The sequence below is a fragment of the Diabrotica virgifera genome, chromosome 7, assembly GCF_917563875.1.
Source record: "Diabrotica virgifera virgifera chromosome 7, PGI_DIABVI_V3a".
NCBI classification, from domain to species: domain Eukaryota; kingdom Metazoa; phylum Arthropoda; class Insecta; order Coleoptera; family Chrysomelidae; genus Diabrotica; species Diabrotica virgifera.
The window spans coordinates 24,976,347-24,993,190 of record NC_065449.1 but is presented as its reverse complement, the minus strand read 5'-3'; the positions used below and the strand labels follow the sequence as shown (position 1 = coordinate 24,993,190).

Below are 16,844 nucleotides of genomic sequence, written 5' to 3'. Positions count from 1 at the left end.
TTCTTTGAATGCATCTTTCCACCGTCCTGCCGGTCTTCTACCGTCTGGTCTTTCCTAAGATATATTGCTAATCAGTGCCTGTCGTCATCACTCCGTACCACCTGGCCTGCCCATCTTACTCTATTGGCTTTTATGTATCTCACGATGTCTCCCTGTCCAAAGAGAGTCTCTAATTCATTGTTGTATCTGCTCCTCCATTCATTTGTCACACTGTCCCTGCAATGACCATAAATATATACCTCGCGGGTTTTTGCGTTCCCTTACTAATAGTTTATTAATTTCTTTCTTTATCAATGTCCATGTTTCACTTTCGTATATCACTGCTGGTCGTATTATGGTTTTCTACATTTGGATTTTGGCACGTTTTGAGAAAAGCTTTGACCTCATTAGATGTTGAATGTATTCGCATTCCCCGCCAGTATTCGTAGCTCAGAGAGCTATGGAACGGAGAATGCTCAACATTAAGCTTAGTGATCGCAAGTCCAATGAAGAGATAAGAAGGCGATCAGAAGTAACATATGTGATTCAGAAGGTTACCATGTTAAAATGGAACTTGGCAGGACACATAATAAGAATGGAAGACAACCGCTGGACAAAGCGAATTCTCGCGTGGCGACCAAGGGCAAGCAAAATAAGTAGAGGCAGATCTCAAACAAGATGGACTGAGGTCATCAAGCTAATGGCTGGCCACGAATGGAAGCAGCAAACAACGAACGAACAGATATGAATGGACACACCTAAGGGAAGCTTACATCCGACGATGGATGGAATAGCTGTCGATGATTCGCATTCCAATCTCCCGTTCTCCTGTGTTGTCACTGGTAATTCTTAAGTATTTGAATCCTTTGACCACCTCAAAATTATGATCGTTTATGATTGTTTAGCACCAGTCGATCACCCAAAATACCAGCTCATACATTTAACTTTTGCTGTTTCTGTTTGCTGTAATTTAGCATGTTAACAATTACAAAAAAAACAAAGGTTGCCCGAAGCAGAACTATTAGCAATAGAGTTCTGTACTCAAGAGTGCCTAAGGAAAGGCCTCAACTCAGCAAGAATATTTATTGCATCTGATAGTCAGGCTGCTTTGAAGGCTCTGAAGTCCACAAATTACGAGTCAAAAATAGCCTGGAATTGCAAACAATCCCTTAAACAACTGGCAAGTCGCAACAAACTAACGTTGATATGGGTGCCAGGGCATAAAGGAATTGTCGGAAATGAGATTGCCGATAGTCTCGCAAAGGAAGGAGCTTGTACTCCTTTCATCGGACCTGAACCATTTTGTGGCATACCAAAAAGCCGCATAATGGAAGAAGTTCGAAAATATGAAAAGGAACTCAGTGCAGCCTACTGGAAAAATGTTCCAGGCCAAAGACAGGCAAAAAGGTTATTACGACCCTCTGCCCGGTACGCGAAATTACTCTTAGAGCTTCAGAAATCTGATCTCAGAGTAATCACAGGAATTCTCACTGGACACTGCTCACTCAGATATCATCTCTGTAAAATGGGCATACTGGACAGTGGGACATGTAGATTCTGCGATGAGGCAGATGAGACGTCAGAACATATTATCTGCAATTGCAGAGTAATTGTTCGGCAACGCCATAAATATCTGGAACAGGTATTCCTTGATCCTGATCAGATTACACACCTAGCTCCAAAACGGATAATGGACTTTCTTAGAAGCCTAGACCTTTTGGACTAAAATATAGATGTAGGGTATACACAAAAGATCTTATAGGTCGCAGTGTAGTAAGGTCAACTGGGCCAATCGACCCCTTTTGCAATCTACAAATCTACAAGGTTGCCCGATCTAATCTTGTTCTAACTATTAATTATTAATTAAAATTAAAAAATCACATTTTTTTTATAAAATTTAAAAATTTTTTTCGACCCGGGCAGATATTATTATTTCAGATTTTTTAGGTCATTCTAAACAAAAAAGGTCTTTTGCAATTTTTCTCTAAAGTTGACCGTTTTCTAGTTATAAACAATTTAAAACTGAAAAAAGAACGAAAGATCACGATCAAGGCTCAAAAAAGTATGAAGTATTATTTTTAAAATTACGAAGTACCTAAATTCAAGTTCAAACCTTATTCTATCAGTTCTTGATAAGTCTTTTGGAATTATTTCATTCTGAAACATTGTTTTTTAGTTGTTAATGCCTGTCTCCCCATAAGAAACCTTCCTCATTAACAATTAAAAAAATATAGTTTAGAATAAAACATGGCTAAAATTCTTATCGAGACCTGATAGAAAAAGGTTTAAACTTGAATTTATGTAGATACTTGATGATTACAAAACTAGTATTTATCTACTCTATCTCATATTATGTATAAGTTTTTAGTTTTAGTCTGGGCTGATTATCGGAGAATAGGCCATTTTTGGGAAAAGTTATTTACCAGCAATTTTATTGCTGGAATCGAATCTTATGATTGTATATGTTACAGTTCAAGTTGATTCTCAGTTAGAGTTGACTCCAACTAGTTGGAGTCAACTCCAACTGAAACGAGCAGTAAAAGTTGATTTTAAAAATGTAAATCAACTTTTACTAGTTGGAGTTGACTCTTCCTGGATCGATTCAGTAAATGTTGATTATACGAGAATTTGAAATGCATTTTTGATGAGTGTGCGTTTCTTTGTTTTGACCGTTTCAACTACTTATTAGTATAGTCTGTAACGTCGCCCCCGTTAGGTAAATTATTCTGATTCGATTTTTTGCACAAACTTACTAAGAAATAAATCCGTATAACAATCCTTATAACAAATACATAGGGTGTCACGTGGTACCGCGGTCGAAAAATTGTTTAACCAACCAATTTCAGTAAAGTCAGTCAGTAAAGTGACTCTTTATCGAACGAGTCTGATATTACGAGCAGAGGAACAGACGCGTTCGATAAAGAGTATTGAGGTGATGTGTACAAAATTGTATCGTCAATCATAAAAAACATTAACACTTACTTACAACTTTGAGGAATTTTTTTTAATTTTAGACGAAATAAAAAAATCGAATGACAGTAATGACAGATGACTTTTGCATGATGGCCGGTTTTGATGTTTAATCGATAGTTATCAATATTGTATACCTACCTAATTACTAAATCTGTAAAGTTTTGATTTAATTTGTATGAATATAATTGCGAAACACTACAGAATTTTACTTTTTGACATAAATTTTATTAATAATAAGATAAATTTTGTACAATATTTTTAATAATTAAAGTAAATAAATTTTAATTTCACTCAAATAAATAATCGATTGCTGCCATTGACTACTTACATTCAATCTCGGTTAAATTGATTAATTATCGCGGCAGGTAAAGTAACATTCTTCTTTCAATACAACAAAGTGAGGGCAAATGAGTACAATACTGCCGAAAATGAGGGCAAATGAGTACAATAATGAATGATTTTAGCGACGTTTGGCGATAAACAATGATTTTAAACAAATTCGCAAAAATAAATTTTTTCACTTCGTACAAATTTTTTTTAGATCCTTTGGGCCTTTTTTTCTCTAAAATTGACTGTTATCGAGTTATTAGCGACTTAAAATTTGAAAAACGCCAAAATAACCATTTTCAAGGTTTAATAACTCGGTTAAAAATAATTATTGTGAAAGTCGAGCGAGCGGCCGTGGAGTAAAGGCATAATCGCTGGCCTCATACGCCAGTGTACGTGGTTTCGAGCCCTGCTAAAGACAAACCATTTTCATTTCCAATAATGACACGAGCCGTCTCACCGTGCCTCGGAGAGCACGTTAAGCCGTCGGTCTCCCTGGGCTAGTGTACATCGACACTAGTTACTTGAAACAGGGTTAAAGATGTAATTGGCGCCGGAACTGTCCGAAAGGCAAAAATGCCATACGATATTATATATTATGAAAGTCAGAAACTAAAAAAGCTACCTCTATAAGATCCTGAAGAAATTTTTGTCATTATTTCAATAATAAGATATTATTTTTAATTATCAACAATGAGCGCTAACCGTGTATTGAGGCGGCCGTCAATGTGAGTGCGAGTGAGATTCACCATTGGACGGCTGGAATAGTGCATCTCTTTAGCACTCACCATTAACGGCCGCCTAATACGCACTTAGCGCTCATTGTTAATAATTAAGATAAAGCTTAGTAATAAAATAGTGACAAAAATTTCTGCTGGATCTTGTAGAGGGGGCTATAAACTTTGATTTGGTCCTTTCCGACTTTCATAATAATGGATTTTAACCGAGTTATTAAGCCTTGAAAATGGCTATTTTCGCATTTTTCAAATTTTAAATCGCGTATAACTCGACAACAATCAATTTTAGAGAAAAATCGCAAAATACCTTTTTTCTACGAGCGTGCAAAAATGTCTACTTTCGCGAACGCGTTTTAGTTTAGAAAGTTTTACTTTTCCGCACGCGTTTTACTTTTCCGCACGCGTGTTAATTTTTTAAAGACTCGTAGAAAAAAATATTGTTCCTAACGCTTGCAGAAAGTCTCTTTTCCGCACTCGACTGCTTGCCGAACTCCCGCTTCGCGTCGTTCGGCAAACTGCAGTCGCGTGCGGAAAAGTATGACTTTCTGCACTTGTTAGGAAAATAACTATTTTTGCTCAGAATAACCCAAATGATCTAAAAAAAAATTGTTCGAAGTGAAAAAATTATTTTTGTGAATTTGTCTAAAAAAATTGTTTAAACAATTTATCGATCAAGGTACTGCCTGGCACCCAGTAGATTTGTTATAAGGACCTCTTTTTGAGTAAGTTTGTGCAAAAAATTCGAATCGGAGTAATTTACCTAACAGGGGCGACGATACAGCCTAGACTAATTTGAATATATTCAGTAACATTATTTAATTTCTAGAATCGGCTGTTTGTGTGAATCAGAATCAACTTTTACTAAATGGCATTGGGAAGAGTATACTTTTCCTAGTTGGAGTCTACTTTTACTAGTAAATGTTGAATATAAATCTTCATTTTATATTTATAATCAACTTTTACTGAAACCAGCCGTTAGAGTTGACTCCAACTAGTTGGAGTCAACTCCAACTGGATAATCAACTTGAACTGTAACATATATATTAATAATATAGGTATGCAAAGTCCGCAGATAGTGTGCTACTTTTTTTATAAACAAAATGGCGCCCGACAATCGTGTTTTTTTTTTCAATTTTTGCTCTATAACTCCAAAGATTTTAACTTTATACCAAAAACACTCAAATAAAAATTCACCGTAATTAAATTCTGCATAGAGACGTTTTTTTCCGATTTACTTCGACGAAAACTTTCCCCGGAAAAAGCGGGTTTTTCCAACAAAATCTTTAATTTTCAACTAAAGTTTTAGATAAGTAATTGTTAATCAATAATTAAATAACTTGGTAATGCAAAAGCCCTTTTCGTAAAGATTATAATTCCAGAAGCTGATGGAAATTGAATGAACAGTTTAGCAACAATTGAGTTGTTAATTAAAAATTTACGGTCGCTATAATAACGACAATAATTATGACACATAAGAATAACTGTGATTTTTTTATAAAAAGACACTATACCTATCTAATGTACTTTACAGAATTGAAATTGGACAATATAAGCGGCCTCAGGAATGTTTTAAAATTATAAAGAATTTTTTGGCTTATAAACAAATATAATATCTCGGGAAATATTAAACCAAACTAAATTTTAAAAACGGTATTCGAAAAACAGCGGCAAAACGCTTCTTTTAAAAGAAAAAAAGTTTAACTATGATGAGCAGTTCCTGAGACACAACCGGTCAAAGTTGACCGAAATTTACGGCAAAGATATAAACAATACGATCATAATTTTCAAACCATCACCTTTTTATTTTTGTCCTCTTTCTCCAAACCAATTTTCATATCCTTAAAATACTCATAACATATATTATTATAATAAAAACTATCGATAATACGTGTGAAAATTGCCAAAAATAGCAAAATTCCAATCAAAAATTAGGTTGGAGAAAATGTAACCCTCAAAGTTCAAAATCGGTATACGTTAAAAAAATGCATTTTCTCGGCTTTCCATGGAGCAATTTCCTTCATTCTTTTTCTGTTCCCAAGTAACTCGAGTAGAGGCATCGAACTAATGCATCACTAAATGTCAAACTTGCTTTTGTTTTGTTATAATAAATTCATTTATTTATTATAACACAAAATTTTAATTTGTTTAAATAAAAATTGTTTAAATAATTATACAACTTTCAAATGAGAATCTTTATGTTTTTAACTTTAGAAGGTACACTTGTAGTAAGTTTATCTAAAAAAAGCCTACAACTGGAAAAAATATGTAGTTTTCTGTCCTTATAAATAAATTAATCTATTATAACAAAACAAAAGCAAGTTTGACATTTAATAATGCGTTAGTTCGATGGCTCTACTCGAGTTATTAGGGAACAAAAATAGAATGAAGGAAATTGCTCCATGGAAAGCTGAGAAAATGCATTTTTTAACGTATACCGATTCTGAACTTTGAGGGTTACATTTTCTCCAACCTAATTTTTGATTGGAATTTTGCTATTTTTGGCAATTTTCACACGTATTATTGACACTTTTTTTATAATAATATATATTATGAAAATTTTAAAGATATGAAAATTGGTGTGGAGAAAGAGGACAAAAATAAAAAGGTGATGGTTTGAAAATTATGATCCTATTGTTTATATAGTCCTGTCGCCAGGGGGGGTACAACGGCCTCGTTAATTCAGATGGACTTACTCAAGTTTTTTTTATGTATTTTGACCCGTAGAACACGAATTTTTTGGGTAACAGTTGATCCGGATGTCGATAAGATTGTTATAGACCAAGAACTTGAGGAATCAAATAACAGCGATTTTTGGCAAAACAAAACAATATTTTGTATTTTTTGGGCCATTTTAAGTAGAAAATATTTCTACAAGTTTTTTCGTAGGATGCACAGTTTTCGAGATAAACGCGGTTGAACTTTAAAAAAATCGAAAAATTGCAATTTTTGAACCCGAATAACTTTTGATTAAAAAATAAAATAGCAAGTCTGCTTACCGCATTTGAAAGTTTAAGTCAAATTATATCGGTTTTGATTATTTGCATTGGTAAAAATTTATTTTTTTATTGTTTAACAAAGCTATAAACACGTAGGGTTTCCCGTGTTTTTACATGCGTTTTAACGCATGTAACGTAGAAATAGTCTTGATTGCACTAGTACCTATTCTACCTACTCGTTCGATTTTAAATGAGAAATCATAGAAACATCACTCACGCACTAGTTGTTTGTAGCTTTGTTTAGCAATAACACAATAAATTTTTAGCAATGCAAATAATCAAAACCGACATAATTTGACTTGAACTTTCAAAGGCGCTAAGCAGAATTGCTATTTTATTTTTTAATCAAAAGTTATTCGGGTTTAAAAATTGCAGTTTTTCGATTTTTTGAAAGTTCAACCGCGTTTATCTCGAAAACTGTGCATCCTACTAAAAAACTTGTAGAAATATTTTTTGCTTAAAATGACCCAAAAAATACAAAATATTGTTTTGTTTTGCCAAAAATCGCTGTTATTTGATTCCTCAAGTTCTTGGTCTATAACAATCTTATCGACATCCGGATCAACTGTTACCCAAAAAATTCGTGTTCTACGGGTCAAAATACATAAAAAAAATTTGGGTAAGTCCATCTGAATTAACGAGGCCGTTGTACCCCCCCTGGCGACAGGACTAATATCTTTGCCGTAAATTCCGGTCAACTTTGACCGGCTGTATCTTAGGAACCACTCGTCATAATTAAACGTTTTTTCTTTTAGAAGAAGCGTTTTGCCGCTGTTTTTCGAATACCGTTTTCACGATTTAATTTAGTTTAATACTTACCGAGATATTCTATTTGTTTATATGCCAAAAAATTGTTTATAATTTTAAAATATTCCTGAGGCCGCTTAAATAGTTAAATTTCAATTCTGTAAAGTATATTAGATAGGTATAGTGTCTTTTTATGAAAAAATTATGGTTATTCTTATGCATCATAATTATTGTCGTTATTATAGCGACCGTAAATTTTTAGTTAACAATTCACTTGTTGCTAAACTGTTCATTTAATTTCCATCCGCTTCTGGAATTATAATACATACGAAAAGTGATTTTACATTACCAAGTAATTTAATTATTGATTAACAATTACTTATCTAAAATTTTAGTTGAAAATTAAAGATTATGTTGGAAAACCCGCTTTTTCCGGGGAAAGTTTTCGTCGAAGTGAATCGGGGAAAACACGTTTCTATGCAGAATTTAATTGGGGTGAATTTTTATTTGAGTGTTTTTGGTGTAAAGTTAAAATCTTTGGAGTTATAGAGCAAAAATTGAAAAAACACGATTTTCGGGCGCCATTTTGTTTATAAAAAAAGTAGCACACTATCTGCGGACTTTGCATACCTATATTATTAATACATACAATAATAAGATTCGATTCCAGCAATAAAATTGCTGGTAAATAACTTTTCCTTGTATTTTGCTAATTAGCCCAGAGTATTTGTGAAAACTGTCATTATAGATAGCAGTGCGTGAAGGATTTAAAATGTGCGTGAAGTAACAATGAATTTTAAATGGGATTTACTTTTTCGCACTGTTTTTTGGCACACTTTCATATAATCAAATATCCTTATTTTTCGCGTTGTCGTGGCGGTGACATGTGAGCAATAAATTACAACAAAAGTGTTGACAGTTTTGTGGTTTGAAAGAAGTTAGAATTTTTAAATGTCAAAGTTCTAAAAATTGTAGAATATAAATGAATTCCAGTGACGAAGAGTTACTTACAGTTTTTTTATTTGTTTAGGTATCGTAGATACAATATTGTATGAAACTGTGCATGAAGTACTTTTTGCGAACTTACGCGATGTATAGCACTCGCTCCGCTGTCACTCGTGCTCTAAAAATCGCGTGCGTTCGCGAAAACCTAATGGTTTTCATCCTTCCACGCCAATATTATACTTAGCAAGACACATATTTAAGAAAAAACATTTACTTATAATTCCAGGCTTTCACATTTAATGTTTTCAACGTGTATATTGAATTATAGTTATGTTGAACGTCTAGTTAACCAATCCATAAAAAAAGAAATTTTTAAATAGTCAAGTGCGACCACAGAGAAAAACAAAAGATCACGGTGACTGCATCGGGACTTTACGGTTTAACAGGTTTGACATTGTTGTTTTTCTACTCAGCGTAGTGCATAATTTTTTTCGATGGTTATTTCATATGGAAAGTTATACCATTGTTGAATTAAGCTTTGGACTATTTGGAGGTATATTGTTGTATATAATTTGATTATTGTTGTATAATGCACAATATTTTCACTTTGACAGACACTTTGACAGAAACTATGTTGATTAATTAAATTGATTATTATTTTAGAGGTTTCTTTGGTATTTATACACTTGTGCAAATGGTTACTCAAACTTCTTTTTTTGTACCTATACCGGGTGGAAGAAAAGAAATATTTTTCTTATGTTACATAAGTCTGAGACACCCTGTAGGGAGAACAAGGTACAATTATTGTGAGTAAACATCGAAATCATATTGTAGTCTTATGTTTTGTGATCATTTTGTTTTTTGAATGTGGCTGATATCTTTAAAAACAAAGAAAATATACGGTTTTATGCGTTAACCTGTGTTTTAACTGAAACAAAAGTTTGAGACACTCTGTAGGGAGGAAATGGTACAAGGGTCAGTATACATCGAAATAATATGTTATAGTCTCATATTCTGTGAACATTTTATTTTTTAGTTTCTGTGAGATCTTTAATAGCAAAGAAACTAGACGGTTTTACTCTTTAATATGAGTTTTAACTGACGACATGCGATACGTGAGAAGGCCATGCCTTATCATACCACTAAGATGAAATTATTTCCTAGATATAGTGCGAAAGAAACAAAGTGTTTAAAGAAAGAAATATTTGCAGTGAATGAAATCTCTGCTGAGATGAAATTATTTCCTAGGTATAGTGCGAAAGAAACAAAGTGTTTAAAGAAATAAAATCTATACAATGTACCTCTCGCTATTTAAATTGCCTCCACGTAGATACCAAATCCATACTTACTCTCAAGGAAATTCAACCCCATACTATTACAGAGCCTCCATTAAACAATCTCGTTTCTCTTATATGGCGCTGTGAATACCGCTCACTTGGTCTCCAAATAACTCAACGTGTTGACCAGAATAGTTGTTAACGTTATGTGCCTTTCTGTTTTAAAGTTTTTAACTGTTTTTTTATTGTTAATTTAGTTTTGTTTCAGTTAAAACACGCCATGTTAAACAATAAAACCGTCTGTGTTATTTGTTCTAAAGGTATCAGGGGCATTCAAAAAACGAAATACTATAAAATCCTTTATAAAAGGTATATTTGTTAAAATCCCTATACAGGGCTACATCACAGAACAGAACTAGTTTTTAATCGGTTGACCGATCATCATCAGTGTTTGCTTGAGTCTAACATGCTAACCACCAAAGTAAAATATACACTGCTGACCAAAAAAATCGAGACACCTTAAAAATGGGTAATTTTTATGTCTCGAATCTCCTAAACGTGTTGTCCGATTTTAGTGATTTTTTTGAGTTTTAATTTCAATATTTTTTAAATGCTAAAATATTCCACAGGGTGTTACGAACTTTCAGGAAATAACACAGTATTATTGTTACACGCGGTATACAATGACGTTTACATTTTCAGGAACACTATTACTTCATCGATATTCTTGGAGAATAAGGCTATAACGTATTAAAAAAATCACTAAAGTTGGACAACAGGTTTAGGAGATTCGAGACATCAAAAATGACCCATTTTTAAGGTGTCCCGATTTTTTTGGCCAGAAGTGTATTTGGGTGAAATCCCTTTACAATTAATCCGTCATAGGAACATAGAAATAAAATGTGAATTTAAAATGGATGTTTAAAATATCCAATGTTTCATGCTCTAGGTATAGTACCCTCGGAGATCCGTGGAAAAAATTTACACCCAAAATAACAAAATTCAGTTTGGCAACACTGTGCGAATGTTGATAGTAACATATCCTTTTTAAGATAAGCACAACTGTAATTTAATCCAAACAAATTAATATATTTTTTGCCAACAAAAATGAGATTTTTCAACCAAATAATGTTTCAAATATGGTGTGCAAAATAATTTTTAATTGAGTTCTGCTAATGGGCTTGCTTTTTTGTCATTAAAGTAAAAAAAAACTAAATTTTACTCATTAAATCAATGTTGTCCGGTTATCGTCTTAATTATTTTAACTGTACTAATATCCGTTGCGTATTTATGAATGATTAATAGGTCGTTAAAACATTTTATCTGTAGCGGCTTCTGGAATATCTTAAAAATATCGAATTTCATTGATAAAATGCGCATATTCCACCGATCTTCGCTTCGACAATACCATTTAGCTCGAATTTGACTTGTTCACATCATGACTGTATGGTAGCAAGTGACCACATTTTTTCGACAGCGTTTGTTGTTTTTGTTCTACGACGTATTTCTTCGTTTTGGATTCGGTCTCTCAAAGAGACACCCAACATCTGGCACTCTATAGATCTATGAGTTATATACGCGAATCTTGTTCACTACTATGTTTGTGAGTGTTAATGTTTCGGCTCCATAAGTGAGTACAGGCAACACACACTGGTCAAAGATTTTGCTTTTGAGGCATATGGGTATTAGCGGAGTTAAAATAATTTTTCTGATAACTCTATTGCCTAAAAAATGCACAAAATGTACAAAACATCCCTAGAATATGCTAAATAGGCAAAAAGGCATATTGTATTTAATCCGAGCTTCAATTATAATATTTTTAATTATTTTTTCAGCCTAAAAGTTTGCCTTTATCTCTACTCACGATCAAGTGAACTTAAATCAACGTAAAACACCTCTTTCAATATTTAAAGCTTGAATATTTAATTATTAGGAAACAGATAAACAGAATAATTAATAACATGGTGTAGAAATTATGGAATCTAAACAATTTTCTGTGGGATTTCAGTGTGTGGGAAGACAACTCTATTATATTTCGATAACAAGACTATTGGTATTTATGTAATCGTGTTTGTTTTGTTTGTTGCTGACAGGTAGTTACAATAAACTGTATGCATTTTTAACACGATATATTGTATAATAAAATTTATTAAATAAAGGAAACAAAGGAATATTAAAAAATATGTGGTTAAAAAATTATATTAACATTACCTCATCACTCATCATCAATATCGTTACAACTCTCTTTTCTTTTCTGCGTCTGTATGTTCTCCAGATACTCTCTGATTGCATCTTTTCACCTTTTTCTAAACCGTCTGTTTCAAACAAGATAACTTCTACTTTAGATTAACTTCTTTATCTTGTTCTACTCCTTAATTTGCCAGGTTTCGAAGTAAAAACCAATCAAATTAGGTTAGCTGCAACTAATTAATGGAAACTCAGTCAAATTCAGTCAAATTTCGTTCTTTTTACAAATTTTTCAACGTTTTATTACTTTTTCTCTGACACTGACAATTCTCAATTTTTATATTAATAGCTTAATAGGAGAGATTTAAAATACTAATTTTGTTTACAAATTAGATAGCGACTGAAAAGATTACCTAACTTAATATCTGCACTAATTAATTGAAGGGCTCGGGTGAAGATAATGGTATCTAACATTTTTGGCGAAATCTACTTTTTATATGGAATTAATGGTAAATGTGGCTAGAAATAGATTCCTTGTGAAGATTTATCGATATCTTGATAGATGGCGCTACAGTAGCACCCTAACATCCTGGTAACTAACAGTCGTCGTGACGAATATAATGGTATCTGTCATCATGGCGGCGAACACTAAGTTGTTGTGTGAACAAAATAACAGAAATTTGCAAGAAATATGTGACACAAATGGTAGTTCTGAATGCGATGATAGCGATAAAGATCCAGACTACAGTTTTAACGAAGAGATTGGCAAGAAAAAGGTAAGTTTTTGAATATTTGTTTCTAACTTCATTTAGCATGAAAATAATGGTAATTGTGTAGATACCATTTTTTACGTATAATGACGAAACTAACGAATATAACCAATTCACGAGTAGTTACCATTGTTTTCATCAATTTACATGTGCAGTGATACATTGTAAAGATCGGGCTAATGCTTTTAAATGCATTTATTTTTTTCTAATATTGAGAAAACTAATAAGTATTTTGGAAAAATTTAAACGCCGAATGAAAGACTACATTATTACCGAGGGCCGAAAGTACGTGAAAACTTCTATAATGTTTATTTTAATAAGTTACGGGGCTGAAAATGAAGAGAAAATTTAGTGTGATTTTTAATTTTAAATATCTTATTCAAAAGAAACTTTTTGTTTATTCTAAGGGACATTCGACCTTCGGTAACAATGTAATCTTCCATTCTGTGTTTAAATTTTTAAAAATACTTATTATTTTTCTCAGGATTCTAAAAAATGTAGGCATTTAAAATGCATTGACCCGAAATTTTCTTATGTTTAAAAATGTTCTGTATGTACAAATTTATATTTTCTTTTGCAGAAACATCGTAAGATATGGCCTACACCTTTGCCCAACAACAATACTAATGCAGTATCTGGTGAACCTGACAAGGAAAACTCTGTTCGAGGAAGAAAAAGGAAACGCGGATGTAACATTGATCAGCGACAACAAAACAAACGGAACAGTGGTCAATCATATACGTGTAAAAGAGGAAAGGGAAACGTTATACTACAAAAATCGATGGGAGAAGATTGTTTGTGCAAAAGAAAATGTTTTGAGGTAGTATCAGCAGACGAAAGGAATAGCTATTTGTATAACAAGGGAGGAAAGTGCTTCTTTTCCTCCCGAGAATGAAGTTTACTGCCCGACGCGTAGCGGAGGGCAGTAATCATTCAAGGGAGGAAAAGGCACTTTACTCCCATGTTATACATATGGTTTTTCCACCTTCCTCAAATAACAAGTCATTTTATCATTTTTACTTAATTTATTTATGTAACTAACCAACAAAATTTATTAGAACTTAAACTAGCAAGTAGGTACAATATAACTGTCAACTGTCAAATATAAGTCAAATTATTAATGTAAACATTGTTAAATCAGAATAACAATTTACTGTTTTTTACCATTCTGCAAAATACAGAGTGTTTTTAAATAAACGTTAAAATGTATAGATACTTACGTAATAGAAAATATATATTGTACAGGGCGTCAATAAGTTATATTTCATGAATGAAATACCATGACGTCACTTTTACTTTTCCTCCCTAGGGAGGAAAAATATTTTCCTCCCTAGGGAGGAAAAGTACAACTTTGCTCCCTACAATCAGGTCCGAAAAAGTATACTTTCGGTAGAGGTAGGTGGAAAAAGTATTTTTCAGAAGTTTTGGGAGATAAATAATTTTAATACCCAAAATGCGTATTTATTTGGATGCATACAGATTAAAATAAAGGCCCGCAGTACCAAACCAAAGGACTCGCCTTCCCGAAGGAGTCACACTGTCGAATATCAGCTACAGGCAATACGAGGTATCAAATTTGTAAGAAAGCATTTCTGAATATTCATGGACTACAACATAATAGGGGTAGAGTCGAGAATATTGCTAAAAACATCAAACAAGGTTTACTAACGCCGAAAATGGATGGAAGAGGACGTCATGCAAATCACAAAAAAAGTTTTCTAATGAGCACATCCTATTTCTTAAAGAATTTATTGAAAGACTCCTAAAATATGAGAGTCACTATTCCCGAAATGACAACTGTAACACGTATTTTATGACAATGGACTATACAATAGAGAAGTGTTATGAGGTTTACAAAATTGAATGTCTGTCTCAAAATCAAGAATGTGTATCTGCTGATAAGTTTCGAAGAGTATTTACCGAAGATTTTAATATTAAATTTAAATCACCTAAATCTGACACGTGCCACATATGTGATTCAATCTATGTTAGTATGAAAGAGGCTACGATACAAAGAAATGAGGAACAAATCCAAGCGCTACAATTGAAGCAAGAACTGCATCACAGGAAGGCTAAAGCTGGACAAGACGCTATCAAAAACGCAACAAAAACAGCACAAGAGAACAACGAAACATATGCAATAACATTTGACCTTCAACAAGCACTTCCAACCCCCAAATTGTCTACTGGTCCTACATTTTATAAAAAGAAACTTTTTTCTTACAATCTCGGTATAGACTCATTGTATCCCTCACAGGGATACTTTTATTTATGGGACGAGTCAACCGCTGCTAGAGGCGCAGACGAGATCGGAAGCTGTCTGCTTAAACATTTCCAAATCCACAATATTAAAGGACATACGTTAATAGCTATTTCTGATAACTGCATCGGCCAAAATAAAAACTGGTCTTTGGTTGGAGTGTGGCTTCGTTTACTAGCTCTGGGAAATTTTAAAGAAATAATACATATTTTTCCACAGGTTGGACACACAATGTTACCATCAGACAGAGATTTTGCTGTTGTAGAAAAATACGTACGAGCTCATTGTCAATATGTATATTCTCCAGCTGAGTGGGAAAACATACTGAGAACATGCCAAAGGAAAAATCCATTCATCGTTTACAAGATGAATCAAGAAGATTTTTTAAAAGTGTCTGAAATGAGAAACTATTTTGTACAACCCAAATCTACACCGGCTAATCCATGTAGTATTAGAAATGCTGTGCGAATGCGCTTCTCTGCTGAAAACTTTGAACATATCGAAATCGCTGATACATACAATGGTGAGTTTAATTCATACTCAATTCAAAAAAGAGAACGAACTGGGATCCTACAAGAACATTTTATTCAAGATCTTCAGAAAAAATATGCTACACGGCTTGGTATTGAACCTAGTAAACTTGAACATGTACTTTCGTGTTTGGAATGGATTCCCAGCGTTCATCACGAGTTTTACAGGTCGCTATTTGCAAAGTCCCTGTAATGTATTTCTTATTTCTATTATTGTTTCTTGTGCTTATTTCTAATAACATTGTTAAGTATATTTGTTTCATTTTTATAACCTATGTGCAATTTAATAAACGTAAAAAATGGTATCTACAGTGTTTTTTATTCAAAGTATCGTTTTACTAATAAAACTAAACTTCATTTTCAGCCGTGAAGTCAAAATAAGCTAGTTAGAAGATTAACAATTATACATGTGAAAATACTGCTCTGACAAATGTCATTACAACAGAGTAATTAATTGGTAAACTTTTAAGTTGAGTTTCTGGACATTTGCAGAAATGTGACTTACCATTATCTTCACCCGAGCCCTTCAATTATCTAATTACTATTAGTCCAACCAACAACACATTATTTATAAGACGATTGTTGTTATTCGATAATCCGATAATAATCGGATCTGATATCTGAAATTTTTTTCCAATAATTGAGGAGGTTTCCGGACAAGGGGCACATAGGCCTATGTGCCCTTTTTCCGGTAATCGTTTTAAATGAACGGCCATGTTTCAAAGAGTAACTCTACAAAGTTTCATTCCTGTATCTTTGTTCTATAATGTGTGGGAGATTTTTGAATGCAAGTTGGTACACCTGTTTTGGGCAATATCATGCGGTGTTTGTTGACAACAAACTGTTGACGGTCTCTGCTTTGTTATTGAGTTCAAGATTACGTTTTACTTTAGGTAAACTAATAAGAGTATTCATTTCTGGCATGGAAGGTGTTGGTATTATTAAAAAGAAACGTAAGATTTATTCTCATGAAAGTGTGAAACGTGAGTGTTCTAAGAAGAGAAAGTGTAAAGGAGAATCATACATCAATCGTTCTCAGATTGTTATGGCAAAGGAGTTTTGTATTGTAAGTAGCTGTTTCTTGGACAGTTGCTGTAGTAATATCGATGCAGACTG

The 16,844-nt window shown here is 33.1% G+C and overlaps 2 protein-coding genes across 3 annotated transcripts in view; both read left to right on the top strand.

Annotated features, from left to right (window-relative positions):
* Positions 1-16,844, top strand: part of LOC114333082 (uncharacterized) — a 94,149-nt gene that overhangs the window by 8,306 nt on the left and 68,999 nt on the right. The gene's annotated exons all lie outside the window — the stretch shown is intronic.
* On the top strand, positions 12,613-16,035 carry LOC114333083 (uncharacterized). Of its 2 annotated transcripts, none has more exons than XM_050655509.1 (2): positions 12,613-12,944; positions 13,519-16,035. In XM_050655509.1, the coding sequence occupies exon 2, from the start codon at positions 14,752-14,754 to the stop codon at positions 15,919-15,921; it is 1,170 nt and encodes a 389-aa protein (XP_050511466.1). In that variant the 5' UTR covers positions 12,613-12,944; positions 13,519-14,751; the 3' UTR covers positions 15,922-16,035. Both variants share the same exon structure in this region, with proteins under 2 accessions (XP_050511466.1, XP_028138710.2).